General features: G+C 37.1%; 1 protein-coding gene across 1 annotated transcript in view; it reads left to right on the plus strand.

The window, feature by feature from the left end:
* lama3 (laminin subunit alpha 3) overlaps window positions 1–17,459 on the plus strand; it is a 137,426-nt gene that overhangs the window by 17,788 nt on the left and 102,179 nt on the right. The window contains exons 4-10 of the mRNA XM_031903840.1: window positions 163–281; window positions 1,669–1,839; window positions 4,900–4,997; window positions 6,835–6,950; window positions 10,375–10,493; window positions 12,580–12,670; window positions 13,332–13,463. Of these exons, the coding sequence (XP_031759700.1) occupies window positions 163–281; window positions 1,669–1,839; window positions 4,900–4,997; window positions 6,835–6,950; window positions 10,375–10,493; window positions 12,580–12,670; window positions 13,332–13,463 (846 nt within the window). The remainder of the gene's footprint in view (window positions 1–162; window positions 282–1,668; window positions 1,840–4,899; window positions 4,998–6,834; window positions 6,951–10,374; window positions 10,494–12,579; window positions 12,671–13,331; window positions 13,464–17,459) is intronic.

The following is a 17,459-nucleotide window of genomic DNA, read 5'->3' on the forward strand; positions in this document are numbered from 1 at the left end:
GTTGCGCCATACAAAGTATAAATCACTATTAAAAGGCCTGAAGTCAGCTTTCTTCAGTATTAGGCTTATATCCACATGCCTGTTAAGTGCTATAATTATTGTTGTTTGTCACGTTGGGTAAAAAGGGGCTATAAATGTTGATTCTTTTTATTTACATTGTAGATTCTAAAATTGACTGCATAAATCATTTTAAAAAGGAGGCCAAACAGCCCATTACAAGAGATGATGATGTCATTTGTACAACAGAATATTCTCGTATTGTTCCTCTTGAAAATGGAGAGGTAAGTGGTACTGTATAAGCACAGCTTACTGTTAAATCCAAAAATGCATAGTATCTGAACAGATCAGTGATGACCATACTGCAGTATTAAGGCAACAGCATATGAGGAGATTTGTTGCCCATGGTAAATTTTCGCTACCAGGGGCATTAAAGTTACTGAAAATGCCTTCCCCTTTAGAAAGTTTTGAATTGTCACAAATAAAACACATTACTCAGGGGGAATCAGGCTTAAGAGCAGGGAAACGTCTTCTTCCATCACATTTTCCCAAGGTGAGATTGTTGAAAGTTTTAATTGTGGCAAGGGGAAGATGTTTTCAGTAGTACTGTTACCTACGATAGGGCAGATTTACCATAGGCGTCAAATTACCTTATGTGCCAGCGCCCTTAAAGACATCAAAGGAGAAATAAACCCCCCCACAGACAAAAGCCCTCATAGACAGCTCTTAATTGCCCCCTTCCCTGCTGCCCCCCACAAAGTAAAGTAAGCACTGGATCTTTGGATCATCTTTTTTCCTTTGCCGATGAACAGAGCTTTTTGGGCATTTGGAGCTAATCTGGACTAGCTCTGTCTGCTCATGCTCCAGAAAGCTCAGTGTCGGCAAACTTGCTGAAGGAAATTGTACAAGGAAAACTGTTATGTAGTTATTAAGGCTATGCCTTAGTTTTTTTTGTTTTTGGTTGCTAGGAGAATTATGTGTGCCCTTGGACCTCTATTGTATGTCTTCTTGGCTAAGGAATTTTCTTGTCATTACCACTGTTTACATAAATTAAACAACCAAGGTAATTTTTACAGGGAATCAATATAGTTTACAGTGCTATGAAATAATGTATAAGCATGGAGGCTTGTTCTTTGCAGAGTTTAATATATAACTGCATGTTTTTCTTATGTGTCAGTTTACCATGATAAACTAAAATAAATTCAATAGTAATTAGATGAAACAATAACAAGTCAAGTTCTCACATATTTTAATGAGACTGTGCTTGAAATTTTTCACTGGCTGATGAAATTTTCAGAAATTTTTTGCCAGAAATAGCAAATATTCACAGGAATTAGATTTTAGTAAGGATCAGTGTGTCACCATACACATATCAATAAAAATAAGCTCCCATCAGACTCATATACAAATTCCTTTTTTTCACCTAATATGAGATGTGAAGCTTCTCCTATAATTTTGAGATTTTTGTATGCAATTTTTAAAATAAATTTCAACCAATCAGTACTATTACAAATACAATTAAAACAAGAAGAAATAGTATGTGGGACTTTTTCCTTATGACAACTAGAAATTTTTTGTAATCTTTCAAGTCTGTGACCAATTTAGCAATGTAGAACATGTTGACCAATGCGCTATCTAACCTTATATTTTAATGGTTCTTGTGTTTGTTAGATTGTAGTGTCATTAATAAATGGACGACCTGGGGCTAAATATTTTATGGATTCTCCTGTTCTAAGAGACTTCACTAAAGCAACAAACATACGCCTGCGTTTCCTCAGAACAAACACTCTTCTTGGACATCTTATTTCCAAGGCGCAAAGAGACCCTACTGTAACAAGAAGAGTAAGTGACTTCTTATACAAAAACTTACTTCATTACACTTTATAGAGTGCCAGATGGATTCTAATTAGACACCCTATGGGTAATGCAAATAATGTACACAGTGGCTGCAATGATTTAAAGGGCAGTGCAACAAAGAAATATATTCTAAATATTAAGGTCAGCACTCATAATATGAAGTAACTCATACAGAGACTGGATTTTTGGGATGCATTTAAAATTAAATAGAGATGGATGAATGGGCTAATTATTTCTCAGTAGCATGTTTGAGGGGGGCATTAAATTAAAATGATGATATCTGTGGTGACATCCCGCCCAGGGCCCTCTAGTTGGACAGCCCTGATCTATATTATGCCGCAGCTGAACATTCTCTATAGCTGGGTACACAGAGATCGACCTGACCATTCCATTCTGTCATTTTTTGGGTTTCTATATGATATATAGCATCATTTCTCTTGGTGTGATTGCAAATAGTGCAGTAAATGTTTACACTCTATGTAAAATGCTAATGAAATATATAGTTATTATAGATTATTATTCCCAGCTTCTAAAAAATTAACTGAAAGGAGAGACAGTTAGTTATTATAAGTGCAGCTACTTAGGGATTATATAGTATAAAATAATATTTTCATTGGACATATTGTCGAAACCTTGGCCCTCTTGAGAACTTTAACTTCCAGCATCTCCCAAAAGTAATATATTGTATCCTAAATGAAATATTCACACTCCTCTTTTAACAATGGAGAGAACCAAGGCAGATTTCTGCACGTCCTTATATTGCATATAAGAAATGAGTACAAACTGTACAATGTAGCTTCTCCTAGTAGCAGAATAATCATTGCTTCATGCCACATATTCCAGGCACAATGAAAATGAGGACCATGTGATTGATTTTATGGCCATTTCCTTTAATTGTTATGTATGCCTTCCTCTTTAGAATGATGATTTGTTTTTCTATTTAATATTTTAAATAACAGTTCCCTTATTTCCTTTTTGCGATTATATCCTGTTTGGCTAAAATGTCTCTAATGTGCAATGTTTATTCATCAAATATCACTTTTCACTGTCTAAGTGTATGTTACTTATTTAATTTCCAGACTGTACCTTTAGCTGTACATTACATTGTCGCAGTACTGATTATATCCTTGGGGGGGATTGTTATAAAAGCATCAGAGTTTGCACCAGGTCCCATAACCCATAACAGCCAATCAGTAAATAGCATATACTGGTCATCTGTGTAAAAGCAAACATTTGATTGTTATCAGCTACTATATTTGGTGTAAACTTTGCAACCTTTATTACATTGCCCTATTAAAATTTTAAGAGCTAACCAACTTTGAAATATATTAGTAGAACCCTTGAAATTTTTGGGGAGAAAGAACTGCTATGGATATGCCAAAACAAGCAGTTTTGTTGTAATGTTTTGTTTATTTTATATATGGCACAGTGTTGCATACTAGGTGGCTTGCATACGTTATTTATACTTCTCCTTGTAGTATTATACAGTATGTGTGATGCTGTATGGACACAATGAACACTACATACACCCATAGTAAGGGCTTATTCATTTAAAATATAATATACTGTAACCTGGGCAATCCAATCCTAGGTAGTGCTCATGGAGCCCAGGCCCAGTGTCTTCTGCTACCAATTAACATTTTCACTGTGAGGAAACTTTTGGCTCCTACTTGGTCATACTGCATCAGGTAACCTCAAGGATGCTGCTCTTATAAGCTAGTAGGCACTACAATTAAACAGACCACAGGCACAGTACATGCAGTACAGTACAGGGTGAAACAAGAGAATTTTCAAAACAGTCAAATCCAAAACATTATACATGTATGGGATCTGTAAGTCGGAAACCCATTATCCAGAAAGCTCAGAATTATGGGAAGGCCATGCCCATAGAGTATGCCCCTACACTCTGCTAGTTACAGCTTCATCTGGAGCCATTGTGTCAGCCCAGGTGTAGCCACACTAAGCAGAATTTGGTGCGAAACAACGTACGCAAGCAGTTTCATGCTAAATTCCGCTTAGTGTGCCTTCACACTCTGGGTGCAGCCATAATTAGATTTTTTAAGCGTATCAGTGGATTTTCAGCCTGCATGTATCCACAGGCCAAGAATCCGCCCACAAATAAGGGAAAGGGAAGAAAAAAAAAAAGGAGGAGGGAGTTTTGGTGTATGTTCACAGTTATAAGTAGAAGAGCTTACCAGTATATACGGGGGGTCCAGGTGCACATCCCCCAGACCTACAGATTGAGAAGATATACTTCAATACATAAGGCAGGCACTCACAGATCCCATGAGCAGGCAGTACTAGATAAAAACAAAAAAGCTTTATTGTAGACAATTAGACCACATAATAGCCTTACGCGTTTCGCGCGCTTGGCACTTAATCATAGGCTGGAAAAAAAATCTGCCTAGTGTGGCACTAGCCTTAATCCCATGCCTAAACTGAATGGATGAGATAGCCGTCCTGTCTTGCAAAATATATTTTATAGAAGTTTTCAGTCAGTTTGTGACTGATGAGGCAATGATAGATGTAAAATATGTAAATATGTCCTTTAGAACTAACCCTCCATTCTAGGGATTCCCAACCTTGTTACTCGTGAGCCACAGTCAAAAGTAAAAAAGACGTTGAGAGCTACACAAACATCATAAAAGTTCATGGAGGTGCCAAATAAGGGTATGATTGGCTATTAGCAAACCTCTATGAACATTGTCAGCTTACAGGAGACTTTATTTGGTAGGAAATCTTGTTTTTATTCAACCAAAACTTGCCACCAAGTAAGGAATTCAAAAATAACTACCTGGTTTGGGGGCACTGAGAGCAACATCCAAGGGATTGGTGAGCAACATGTTGCTCATGAGCCACTGGTTGGGGATCACTGCTCTATTCCATTCTGCATCTTCTAAAGTGTTCACTTAGTTGTAAAGTTCTGTGTTTATGAGTGTGAATATGTATATCTAAATGTTTAGTTTTAAATCAGGTTCTTTTTCAGTACGCATGATGCTAAAATGAGACATAGGATTAATTCTGGGGATGTTTGTTTATCAACAGTACTACTACAGTATTAAAGACATCAGTATTGGAGGGCGCTGTGTTTGTCATGGCCATGCTGATACTTGCACTGTGAGGAATAGTGGTAATCAGAACCTGTAAGTAATAAAGGAATACCTTAAGCTCTCAGTATGGATTATATCTTCTCTACCATTTCTGAAGGCAGATTAGTTGAAAAGTAGTTACCTGGAAAAAAGGTATAGGTATTCTATGCTAAATGCCACTTTTTTAAAGTGCAGAGCAGGGTGCAAAGTGGAAAATATGGGCTTGTGTTTTTTTTTTGCACATAATATCCATAGGTCTTTGGGTTCGAAAATGGGGGTGAGTGGGGGAGGAGATTAGGCCTCATAAATGTATTGTACAGTTTAGACAACAGGTATGGAGTGTGAGAGGGGTGCTTACATTCCTTCCACCCAGAAACAGGATTTTGAAGCAGAACTGTGGCTATTGTAAAAAGTTCAGAGCAAGGTCCAAATGTGCAAGAAACAAGGCATTTTAATCCTCTTTTGTGCACTTTGCACTCTGCCCAGCACTCTTTAAATTAGGTAATTATTTGGTGTAAGGTGCAGAGGGCAGCAAGACTCCTAATATACATAACTAATGTTTGACCTTCTTCTAACTAGTCTTTTTTTCCCAATTCACGTGCATAGCAATTGGTTAACCACTGATTGCATCCATCTGCTTGAAATAAGCCTAACCATGTAACCTGGCCTCTGTGGTACTAATAAATGTATTTGTCCATCCTACTCATCTGCTTTAAATCTTAAATATTTCTGCTGGTGTCTAAGAGGATAATAAAAGTAGATGTACTAGTGAGTGGCAATAAAGGGATTAAATATAAATGTATCATGTCCTTTTCAAGTTCAAATTCACACAATTTACTGTTCTGTGTAAGAAAATAATTTATAATTTTCTGTGGCCATGAAGCATTGTTAGGCTGCCATTGTCACCCCAAAAAATACATAAAAGCACCACATAAGTAAAATAATTATTTCAAGGCTTACTTGGGCATTTGATAAGCTAAAGACTTTAAGGGGCACATTTACTAACCCACGAACGGGCCGAATGCGTCCAATTGTGTTTTTTTCGCAATGATCGGTAATTTTGCGATTTTTTTCGGCGTCTTTACGATTTTTGAGTAAAAACGCGAGTTTTTCGGTGTCTTTACGATTTTTGCGTAAAAACGCGAGTTTTTCGTAACCATTACGAAAGTTGCGCAAAGTCGCAATTTTTTCGTAGCGTTAAAACTTGCGGGAAACGGCGCTTTTTAAGTTTTAACGCTATGAAAAAGGCGCGACTTTGCGCGCAAGTGTTAACGCTACGAAAAAATTGCGACTTTGCACAACTTTCGTAATGGCTACGAAAAACTCGCGTTTTTACGCAAAAATCGTAAAGATGCCGAAAAACTCGCGTTTTTACACAAAAATCGTAAAGACGCTGAAAAAATCGCAAAAAATACGAAAAAGTCGCAAAATGTTTGTTTCCAATCGGAATTTTTCCAATTCGGATTCGAAATCGTGTCTTAGTAAATCAGCCCCTAAGTGTAAAAGAATATATGCTACAATAAATAAAATAAGTGGAGGGCTACCCCCTGCATGCACTGGCTGCTTTGCCTGTGCACTTGGAGCCATAAGTCCCAACTTACAGCGCTATTCTGTAAGCCAATGTAGTATATTTTAGTCTGTTTGCTAAAAAACACAGCCTCTTCAACTGCTCCCACCCTCCCAAAAAAACTGCTCTTTGAACACAGAACCAAATCAGCACTGCACAGTTACATACTTTAAAACATGGACACAAGTAGGGACTGTATCTGGAAAGTGGGGAAGCTTGATAAATATGTGTTTCGTCTTAGTGTATTTTGTTCACTGTGCTTTTGTTGAATTTCTCCTGACTATCTCATTCTAATTATTATTATTGTGTTATTTTATTCTAAAGTTATGAGTGTAGATGTCAGCACAATACATGTGGAGAAATTTGTGACCGATGCTGCCCAGGATTTAATCAGAAGAGCTGGCAGCCTGCAACCATTGACAGTACAAATGAGTGTGAACGTGAGTTTTTATGTATGACTATCATTTCCCCCTCCATTGGTTTATTCACACAACTAACCAAAGCCTAAGATTGTACAAGATTCTTAACTTCTTAACATGCTTAAATTCATTATGTCTGTTCTCTACCATTTTAACTGACTTTGCCAATGATGTTGTTTTCCTAAAATAATTTTTGGTGGAGCTAATAAAAGTTGTAAAGGGAATAAACCATTAGAAAAAGAACTAAAAATTGAATTTTGCTAATCAATATTCTACCATAATTACCTTGTGAATATATTTGCAAATAGCACATTTTTAAGACCTTATTTCTGGTGCAAAAATAATTCCCCATATGTAATGAAAGGCACTAAGTTTGCCCAGGAGCAGTAACCCATAGCAACCAATATGATGTTTGGGCACCTGGGCAAACTTAGTGCCTTTTATTACATAACACCCAATGATTTTAAGATTTTAAGTAAGAAATGTTGTTATATACATTATGCTTTGGCACATACAGCAAAATGGTCAATTTGTTTGTTGGCAATTTGGCTTGTCTGTTATTCGAACACAAAAAATAATATTGGTCCTTTATGGCCTACCATTTGTTCTTACAATTTTAGCCTTTATATTGAATATTACATTTATACTGATTTATACAGATTCATTGGCAAATGTAGAAGAGAAAGTAAAGTGCAATACAATTGAAGCACTTATAAAAGAATGATGTGCAGCTGGGGTGTGTAGGGTGGAAAAAAATCTTTCTAAGGGAGGGATCACTTGGAAGAAAAAATGTGACACTCCTTGTAAGCAATGTGAGATGGTTTTGCCATTAATATGGCATTCCAGTCCAGAGTGGGTAATACAACAAATAAAGGGTTTAAAAACCAACTCACATTTCTGAATATTTAATAAATGACAGTATATTTCTATAATTGAAACAGCTGCCTGTCGTTGCTAACATGTTTCATGTTTTTTGTAGGTATTGTGATCATTGTGTGTTTAGCATAGCAGACATGCAACTCAGAATGCTTTCTTGTCATCTCTTGACATTCCAGTTGTGGATAATTAGCACTAAACATCTTTGACGAGGAAAGTAGTGGCAGTACAAAGAGGGGCCTCTTGCTGTAAAGTAGCTTGTTATTCTTTTGAGCTTGTAGCTGCTTGACATAATTAAAATAAGTAGTGGCTCATAAGTAAGTGTAGCTGAAGCCTGTCTGACCTGTCAAAGAATTCCATTCCATATCGCCATTAATTTAAGTATTGTAAATAGGGTTACCACCTGTTTGGTTTCAACCTGAAGGCTAATGTCAGCCGTGGTGTTTGGCGTATATTTTAATGTAATGAAAGGCAGGTGGTAACCCTATTTACAATACTTAAATATCAATCCGCTCGGGTGCAGGCACATGTAGCTGATATCTGCCAAAAAACACAAGACTTCATATCTCCGGCGGATATCTGCTACCTGGCTGCACCTGAGTATATTCCCTTCATTCAGGTACAGGCACAGGTAGGAGGCGTATGACGCTATTTTTGGCAAGTGATTGTCGAAAATATACGCCAAACCCCATATTTGGCATTTGCAAAGGGCGCATGCCACGCGCTGCGTATGGCATATATTTTTGACAAGCTGAAAAATGCTGAATAGCTGAATACACGCTATACGCTCCCACCTGTGCCTGCACCCAAATGAATGGAAAACGCTTGGATGCAGGCGCATGTAGCTGAAATCCGCATAAAAATGTGAGACTTTGCATTTTCTAGAGTTTTTATGTGGATATCGGCTGCATGTGCTTGCACCCGAGCATACTCCATCCATTCTGGTGCAGCAACAGGTCAGTCAAAAATTAGGAATTCTGTTTCTAAATTAGCATTGCTGTATTTCAGAGCTTTCTGGATAACTGATTTCTGTTTAACAGATCCCATACCTTTAATTAAAGGATTGGATCAGGCAAAATATAGATTGAGATAGGGTTGCCACCTGAGTGTTTTTGAAGCGAATATCCCAGTTTCTCAAAGGCATTTCTGTCCGGTTTAAAACATTGAGAAAACTACACATAAATCCAGCCAATTGCAAATGATGCAATAACCCCAGCATCATAACCTCTGTGTGACATCATTGTGCCCACCTCTGATGTCATGTTTACCCTCAGCATCACTGCCCCATCCCTGATGCCATCTGCCCTGCTCCCTTTGTTTTGGTTGGTCACTGGTAAAGGTAGCAACCATAAATGTAAAGCTTCCTCTATTTATCTGTAGTAGCGGCTTTTTGGTTACTGATATCTAGTGGGGTCACGACAGGGTAAAAACCAAGGCATAATAAGGTGACATGAAGGTGTCACTAATTGGGTAATTTTCCTATAAATGGTAGTATTTATTTATATTTGCCCTTTACAGTTTTCAATCCAATATCACTGTTATATAAAGCTGTTCTGAATACTAGATTTAAATGCAGTACATAGGTCTTTACAACTTTTGGAAGAGCCTTATAATGGAGTGGAGGGTATGGATGGTGGGTAGGAGGATCAGTCTACTGGCCCCAACGCAGGCTGTGGCAAATCACTGCACATGTTCAACAGGTTTTATTAAAATAAATGTACCTTTAGTGAATGACAACCTCCATCCCAAAATATATGATTTTCCATGAAAATGGAATGTTACTTTTTTTGGGCCCTACTACACCTGAACAAGGGAGAGTGTCCCCCGAAAGGTTGTGTGCAAAGATCTTAATAAACAAGAAACTTATTAGCACAGTTGCTGCATTGGAGTGCTATCTGGTACAGTTTGATATACGTTACTAGGCATTGTAAAACTTGGATTTTAAAACTTGACTCTGGTTTAAGTTTAACAGCCACATGCTTGGCATGTGGTTAATCCCAGTAGGCATCCTGTGTATTAGTGAATTTAAAGGGGTTGTTCACCTTTGAGTTATCCTTTAGTATGATGCAGAGAGTAATATTCTGAGCCAATTTACAATTGGTCTTCATGTTTTATTATTTGTAGTTTTTTAATTATTTCAGTTTTTGTTCAGCAGCTCTCCTGTTTGGAGTTTCAGCCGCTATGTGGTTGCTAGGGACCAAATTATCTTAGTAACCAGGGAGTGGTTTGAATAAGAGACAGATATATGAATAGGAGTGGGACTGAATATTTATATAAAGTAACAATAACAATAAAACTGTAATCTCACAGAGCAATCATTTTTGGCTGCTGCGGTCAGTGCCCCTATTTGAAAGCTGCAAAGAGATAGAAGAAGAGTGCAAATAATAATAATAACAACTGAAAGTTCTTAGAATTGGCCATTCTATAACACACTAAAAATTAAACCACCCCTTTAAGAAGTACAAAATAAAGAAATATATATGTGCTGTTTATTGTTCTGGTTTATTTGCATTGAATGTTGTGTTCATTCTCACTGATATGTCTTATATTATAATGCTTTTTTTCATAGCTTGTAATTGTCATGGGCATGCTTCTGACTGTTACTATGATGCTGATATTGATACCCGCAAAGGAAGTCTAGACATCTATGGACAGTACCGTGGTGGAGGAGTGTGCATCAATTGCCAGGTATGACATTATTATTTAATGAAGGGGTCTGCATATTATTAATGGCTGGACTATTTTTATGTACAAGTTTTATATTCTCACATGATCTGCTTTAAATCTGGGGATCTCAAATTTAGGGATCACTAACGCATAGGCTAGGGAGGGCCAGGGGCAACAAGGAGCAGGAGAGCCCTGTATTTATTACCTGCCTATTGCAACCCAACAGCTCTGTGCTCTGCACCTTGCACCTCTATATTCTCTTGCACTTTATGGTGTAGGAATTGGGATGTGTTCCAAAACATGTGTAAACATAACACCATATAATCACCATGGAAAAAATACTGAATGATATCAAGATTCAGATGACAGAAAATCTGTGACACTATCCTTGAAGTTCAGAGAGTCAGTGACCCTAACTTGCTGTATTTTAAGTTAACCCTAGAGTTGCAAACTCTCTGATATTCATAGAGGTCTGTTGAGTCAGAAGCCTGGTCTAAAACTGCTTATATCTAGGAAACCACTTAAAATAGAATATTAATGTAAATTGCACACATATTTAGAGGATAGTTATGGGTAACTTTACATAAATTCCTTTGTTTCAGTTGAGATCCCATTTTAGGTAATTTCTGCTTGGCCAAATACAAATTTTGTTTTTTACTGTAGATTCAAGGCAAGATAGCTCAGGCTCAAGATTGTGTTTCATACGATGTAATCATTTGCCCAAGGATGTTTACTTTCATTGAGACTACAGTTTCTCACTTGCTGCCAAGTCTGATAAAGTTCAGTTTCTTGTCCATATCTGAAAGATCTTGATTTGAAAGACAAATTATCAAACAGCGGGAGTCAGTTTCATGTCCCTTTTTTCTCAGCAATTGGGAGATTGCCATTGAAACATTGTCCGTGGCTGATAACTCCCTCCAGTATCTCTACTTTCCTTACACACCAATTTGCTGTTAGTCTTAAGCACACAGGATCTATGGTATATATTATGTTACTTGCCTTGATTGATATTACTTTGTACTCTGGGCATGAAATAACATGCCCTGTTAGGCAAAGCATTAGACATAAAATCTTTGCCTGTAAAGGAAAAGTAAAGGTAAATGTCACTCTTATGTCTTTATTGCCAATGGTATATGAAGTACAATGGGAGTCTATGGAATATTCATAATTATATCTTATTTATCTTTATTCTATGGAATATGTATTCAAATTAGAGTTTCTACCACAATTTTTTTGCAGCAAAAATAGCAAATTTTAATTTGAGAATGTAAAATGAGTCATCTAAATACTGGTGAATTCATATAGAAGTCAATATAAAATATTCACACTATATAGAATAGTCACACTATTTTAAAATTTGAGTTTTCAAGAGAATTTGTTGCGGTGTCTTTTTCCCGCACATGCTTTTTCAGTTCAGATTTTTTAACACTTGTGGAAATAAAGTTTACAAAAAACAGAGAAAGAGTTTTAACAGAAAATACTTTTAATAAATCTGCCTCAAAGTGTAGTGATGCAACAACACACAATAGGACTCAGAATAAAGCAGATCGTAGCATATGTTAAAGGAGAAGGAAAGGCTAATAAAGAGTTAATCTCAAGCTGCAGGCATACCTTCAGTTGTCTCAATAGTGCCCTTAAGTCTCCCCATATTTCTCCCGTTCAGATGATCAGAAGCCTCATAGGAAAAAATGGTGAGCTGTATAAAGAAAGTTCCCATAATGCCTCACTCCTGCACAGACCACCAGACCAAGTAACCATGCTCAGTAAGACTATGAATCAGCTTCCTGCTGATTGGCTCAGATCCACATTCCTAAGGGGGGGGGTGAATTCTTAGCATTCTTGAGGGAGGGGGGAGCAGGAAAGAGCAGAAAGCAAAGAGCTGTGTGTCTCTGGCAGAGGAAAACAGACACAACTAATCTTTTGACAGGGAACTCAGTGCAGCGTTTCTGTGAGTGCTTATGGCTGTATTTACATAGACCTTTCTGATAAAACTTACTTAGTTTTTACCTTTCCTTCTCCTTTAAGGTCACGCATCTTCCCTACTATACAAGCTTTATGTAGATACTTACACCTTCCAAATAATAATTTTTTTTGCTTTGTATTAAAGCACAATACAGCTGGTGTTAATTGTGAGAGATGTGCAAAGGGATATTATCGCCCATATGGGGTTCCCAAAGAAGCAAGTCATGGTTGCGTACGTAAGTATCTACTGTTATTTTATGCAGACTTAAACCTAAAACCTTCTCTGACAAAATGTGAATAAGAAAACTCCAGAATTAAAAGCTAAAATGTGATGTTCCAACAACTTTTTTCAGGAGACCGATTTTGTTGCCTTTTATTGTATCAGTACAACTGTTACTGTGGCCATAATTATCAGACACTTCTGTACACCCTTGCAGGATAGTGCTCAGTGCCACTAACAGTTTATTTTTCTAGACACAGAGAGGACACTAGATACAGAGAGGTTCACTTCACAACTCTTTATGGAGGTTTGTATGTTCTCCCTGTGTCTGCGGGCAGGTTTATTGCCTCCTGATGAAACTGAATTGTGAATGACTGCAATAGGGTCCTTAGATTGCTCCAGTGGCACAGGGACGGATGTAAATAATGTATTTTGTATAATGCCATGTAAATGTTTGGTGCTTTATACACCCTGTGGGGTGTATAATACACATTTTATACTCCATGTTATACATCAAATTAGGGGAACATTCTCTAGAATTTTGGATTCTGCAATGTAAGTAATAACAATATATTATTATTATGTCAGTGCACTGGTGTAAAGTAAAACATATTTAAAGCAATAATATCTGCTCAGCTAAGAATGGATTATATTAGTTCCATGCTAAACTTTTTCAGCATGCAGCTGTAGTCCAGACAAGGCAGATGGATGTGAGGAAGGATCAGGTCGGTGCTACTGCAAGCCCAATTTCAGTGGAAACAACTGCGAACGATGTGCTGAGGGCTTCTATAATTTTCCTGTCTGCACTAGTAAGTATGAATGGGAGCAATTTGCTTGCATGTAGAGTCATTTTATTTTACATAAGAGTTTTAAATGCACAGTGAATTATGTAGTCTTATTTGTCACTCTTTTTATTGACTGTTGCCATCTGAGGATTCCTTGTCTGCCAAATTGATTAGTCTTTGGCCCACATTTTAGAATCTAAAAGGATACTTAATAAGTTGAATATATTTCAAGACTTTTTATATAGCCTACATTGTACTGCAGATAAAGGTTTACATTAATATATATTTGGAATCCTGCAATAGTGTTAAGGTGTATTGCCTTTATTATCAGTTAATTTTCTGTATTATATTATAATATATAAATTATATATGGCCCGAAAGAAATTTAAATGCAACATAGATGGGATAATGGTGAATTTGTGTTTTAATTGGTAAGAAATTCTCTACTTAAAACCCTTAAGTACATCAGTACTTTTTACGGTACATAACATGCATTAAAAAGTTTTACTGACATTTTTGGAGTACCTGTAATATCATATAGACCGCCAAATCCCTGGGGGTTTAATTTAATTTGTTGCCATGCCCCAACACATACACATACAGTCACAATCTCTAATTATAAACCATTTTAAGAACTTCCAGTGGTTCGGTATGTTACAGAGGAACTGTGGCTTCCGAATTTTTGAAAGAGCCACATACAACACAGAAACCCCTACTTTACCTTTCACTGCAATCTGTTCCTCCAAAAAGTATAAAAAAAATACCTTCTATTTCTATGCTGAAATCCAACTGCAAAACAGTTCTTCTCTTTTTGCATAATTTGAAATCCTGGCAGGGGAAAAGGGACTAACACATTGAAGTTACAAAGGGAATTGTGGCATTTGGAGGATGCAGGCTGAAGACTGACTGAGAACAGTTGATTTCTTAAGTTGTGTTTGGGTGGAGATCCCCTTTAAGAGAAGAATGCAGAACTGTGTTCCTGTTCCTGTCCAATGAATTTACAGAGTTGTTTTCAACACTGTCTTGCATAAAGAAAATGTATTGCATGTCCTCTTAAAGCTTTAAGTAGTCCCTAGATAGTCAGACATTGTTTTCCAACACAGTCTTTCTTGAAGAAGTATGAGCCCAAATGATTCCCATGATTACTGATCTAGCGTGTTGACCAAGGGAACCTCTTAAAACTGTTTGTAACCTGAATTCCTTACATGCTGGGGGCTGTGTACCTGTACAGCAGGGGTCATTTAAATAAAAAAAATGTTGGGAAGCAACACAAGCATGAAAAAAGTTCCTGGGTATGACCAAAAAAGGATGTAATTGGTTAGTTGTAGCCCCTATGTAGAGAGGCAGACTACAGGAGTTCCTGTTTGGTAGTACCCATGGTCTTTATGTCTCCAAAACTTGACTCCAAGTTAGAAATTCAAGAATGAAGACCTCCTTTGAAGCCACTGAGAGCAACATCAAAGGGGGTGGTGAGCAACATGTTGCACACAAGCCACTTGTTGGGGAACACAGCTGTACAGCATTCTTTTATCTAGTCAGTTGTCAATCACTTGGGGACACAATTTCCATAGAAATATTAGTTCAAATTCAAAAGCAAGCTAAAGATGGTCTGTGAATAGGTATCTAATGACTGTCCACAAGGCACTCAAACTGCATTGCACAGGAGCAGGCCATAATGCATTGTATTCTACTGCTGTTTAATTTCATAAATAGTCCAGTACAGTAGTAATAAAATATTTTTCTGTTTTCATTTTTATGCTTTTTGTTGTAGTCCAATAAAAAGTGCAGTCAGTACTTAAGAAATTTTAATGTAACCACAGTGCATAATGTATAGGAATCTTAATTCCAGCAGGCACACCACTGAAAATATCAAAGTCTCTTTAATGTAATTGAAATAGAGCAAGGCAGTTTGTTTCATGGTGTTTATACTGTATTTTTCCAAAAAAGTAATCCAAACATCTAAAAGCCAAACATCCTGCAAGCCTTAGGTGATGCTTAAATCAAGGCTCCATTAGTGCACGAAAAACAGAAGTAAAAAGGGCAGCTGCACTGGAAGAGGCTCCCCCAGAATGGAGGAGCCAGGGAGAGATGAAGTCAGTCTACATATAATTCTTACATACAGCTCTCCATTTCTATATTTTTATGGTATGCTCTGGGTAAATGTCATAAGGACCTTAAATGTGAATGATACACCTTGATAAATGGGGGTTAGTTAATGACAAAGATGCAAATTTGCATCACTGCTAACCTATAGCATCCAGCCAGATTTTGCTTTTATTTTGTAACAAGTAGTAATCTGTTATTTGTATTATTTGTATAGTGCAGTGCTTTACAAAGTAAGGAGAATACAAACACAATAATTTGCACAGCATTAAAGACAATAGGCAGGGAGCCTGCTCATAAGGCAACTGATGAGGAGAGATGAACACCATGTTCAGACTGGAGGTTTTTTTGGGCGGGTCCATATAGCAGTATGTTGTAGTATGAGGAATATGATGGAAGCTTGTCTAGTATTTTGCCTATCTCATGTGTGAGGAAGGGTCAAATACAGAACATTTTTGTAATCTAAAAGGGGAAAAATTTACCTGCAGAACTGGGCATATGTGGTATGATCTGTGGGCTAGCGTATTTACAAGTTACACATTGTAATTATCTTCCTCAAAAAACATATAATGCTAATTTTAGGTATATTTGCTTTTATACAGATGAATGTGAGTTTACTTTAACTGGTGCTTTGCTCAGTGTGTGGGTTATTACATAAGAGAAAATCCTGCTGGGTGGCAAAGTTAAAATAAAGGGCACGTTTTATGTTGCTAAGATTCTGCTCTGTTGTGCTATAAATGTAACCGCAACCTGATGTAAATATTGATAAGCTTGGCAACATGCTGTTTGATCTTAGGGAGGAAATCTTTTTTTGTATTACAATTCACTGTGGAATGACATCCAGTAATACAGCTTTGCAACATTTAGGATTGTAAACACATTGTGCTGTAAAAATGAGCGTCTGCAGGTTTATAGAATAAAAGGCAGATATAATAGGAAACGTCCTCATTCTTCTTGCTCTTTTTGTAAAGTGAAGGTAACACCTTTTGCAACATCATATACAGGTATAGGACCCATTATCCAGAATGCTCGGGACAAGGGTATTCCGGATAAGGGTCTTTCTGTAAACATCATACCACTATGCAAGGTTCCCAGAAGATTTTCTGTTTTTGTGTTTGGGCTTCTGTCATGTTTTTAGTGAACTTTCCTAGCACACTTCTTCTTAGTTTCAGCCAGTGGCATGGATTCATAGCAATAAAAGGTATTTCTTCACTTTTACAAAGCACAGGCAAGACCACATCTAACATATGCTATGCTGCATTGATTGATAATATTTAAAAGGCCCATTATTAAAACCTAGAGAATCCAGAGAAGAGCAAGTTATTAAGCTGATTAAGGGAAGGTCTTAGTTATGAAGAGAAATAGTTGAAAAACTGGATAACTCTGTAAATATATAAGGAGACCATACAATAAACATACAATAAACTCTCTAATGCTTTATTTACAGTAGAACATCCCTTGGGAATAAAAGAAGGGGTTCCATCATAAGATGTAAAGATGTTTTTGTTACATTAAGAACTGAGAAAATCTGAAATGTATCTGTTGTACTGGCAGAAACAAGGATCCGGAGGCACTGATACAAGGATTCTGAGGCATACAAACTCCTCTGAGACACATGGGAGTTAGCTTAATTGCGTTGCCTACTTCTAGATATTATAGACATCCCATGATTGCACAATTCTACCTGCTCCATTGACCATCAATCCTTTTCTATCATCCATCCACCCTTAGCCCTACTTTAGTCTCCATCCACCCATAGTCCCTTAGACCTTACACTCTCAGCCCTGTCATTTACCATCAGTTCTCTATTAAATACTAAGCTCAGCCCACCTCCATGTGTCTTTAGTTCTCTTCCTTCAGGTCTAAGCCCATACCTCCCAACATTTTGAAAATAGAAAGAGGGACTAAAGGAAATGG

This window comes from Xenopus tropicalis, chromosome 6 (genome assembly GCF_000004195.4).
Source record: "Xenopus tropicalis strain Nigerian chromosome 6, UCB_Xtro_10.0, whole genome shotgun sequence".
Lineage (NCBI taxonomy): Eukaryota > Metazoa > Chordata > Amphibia > Anura > Pipidae > Xenopus > Xenopus tropicalis.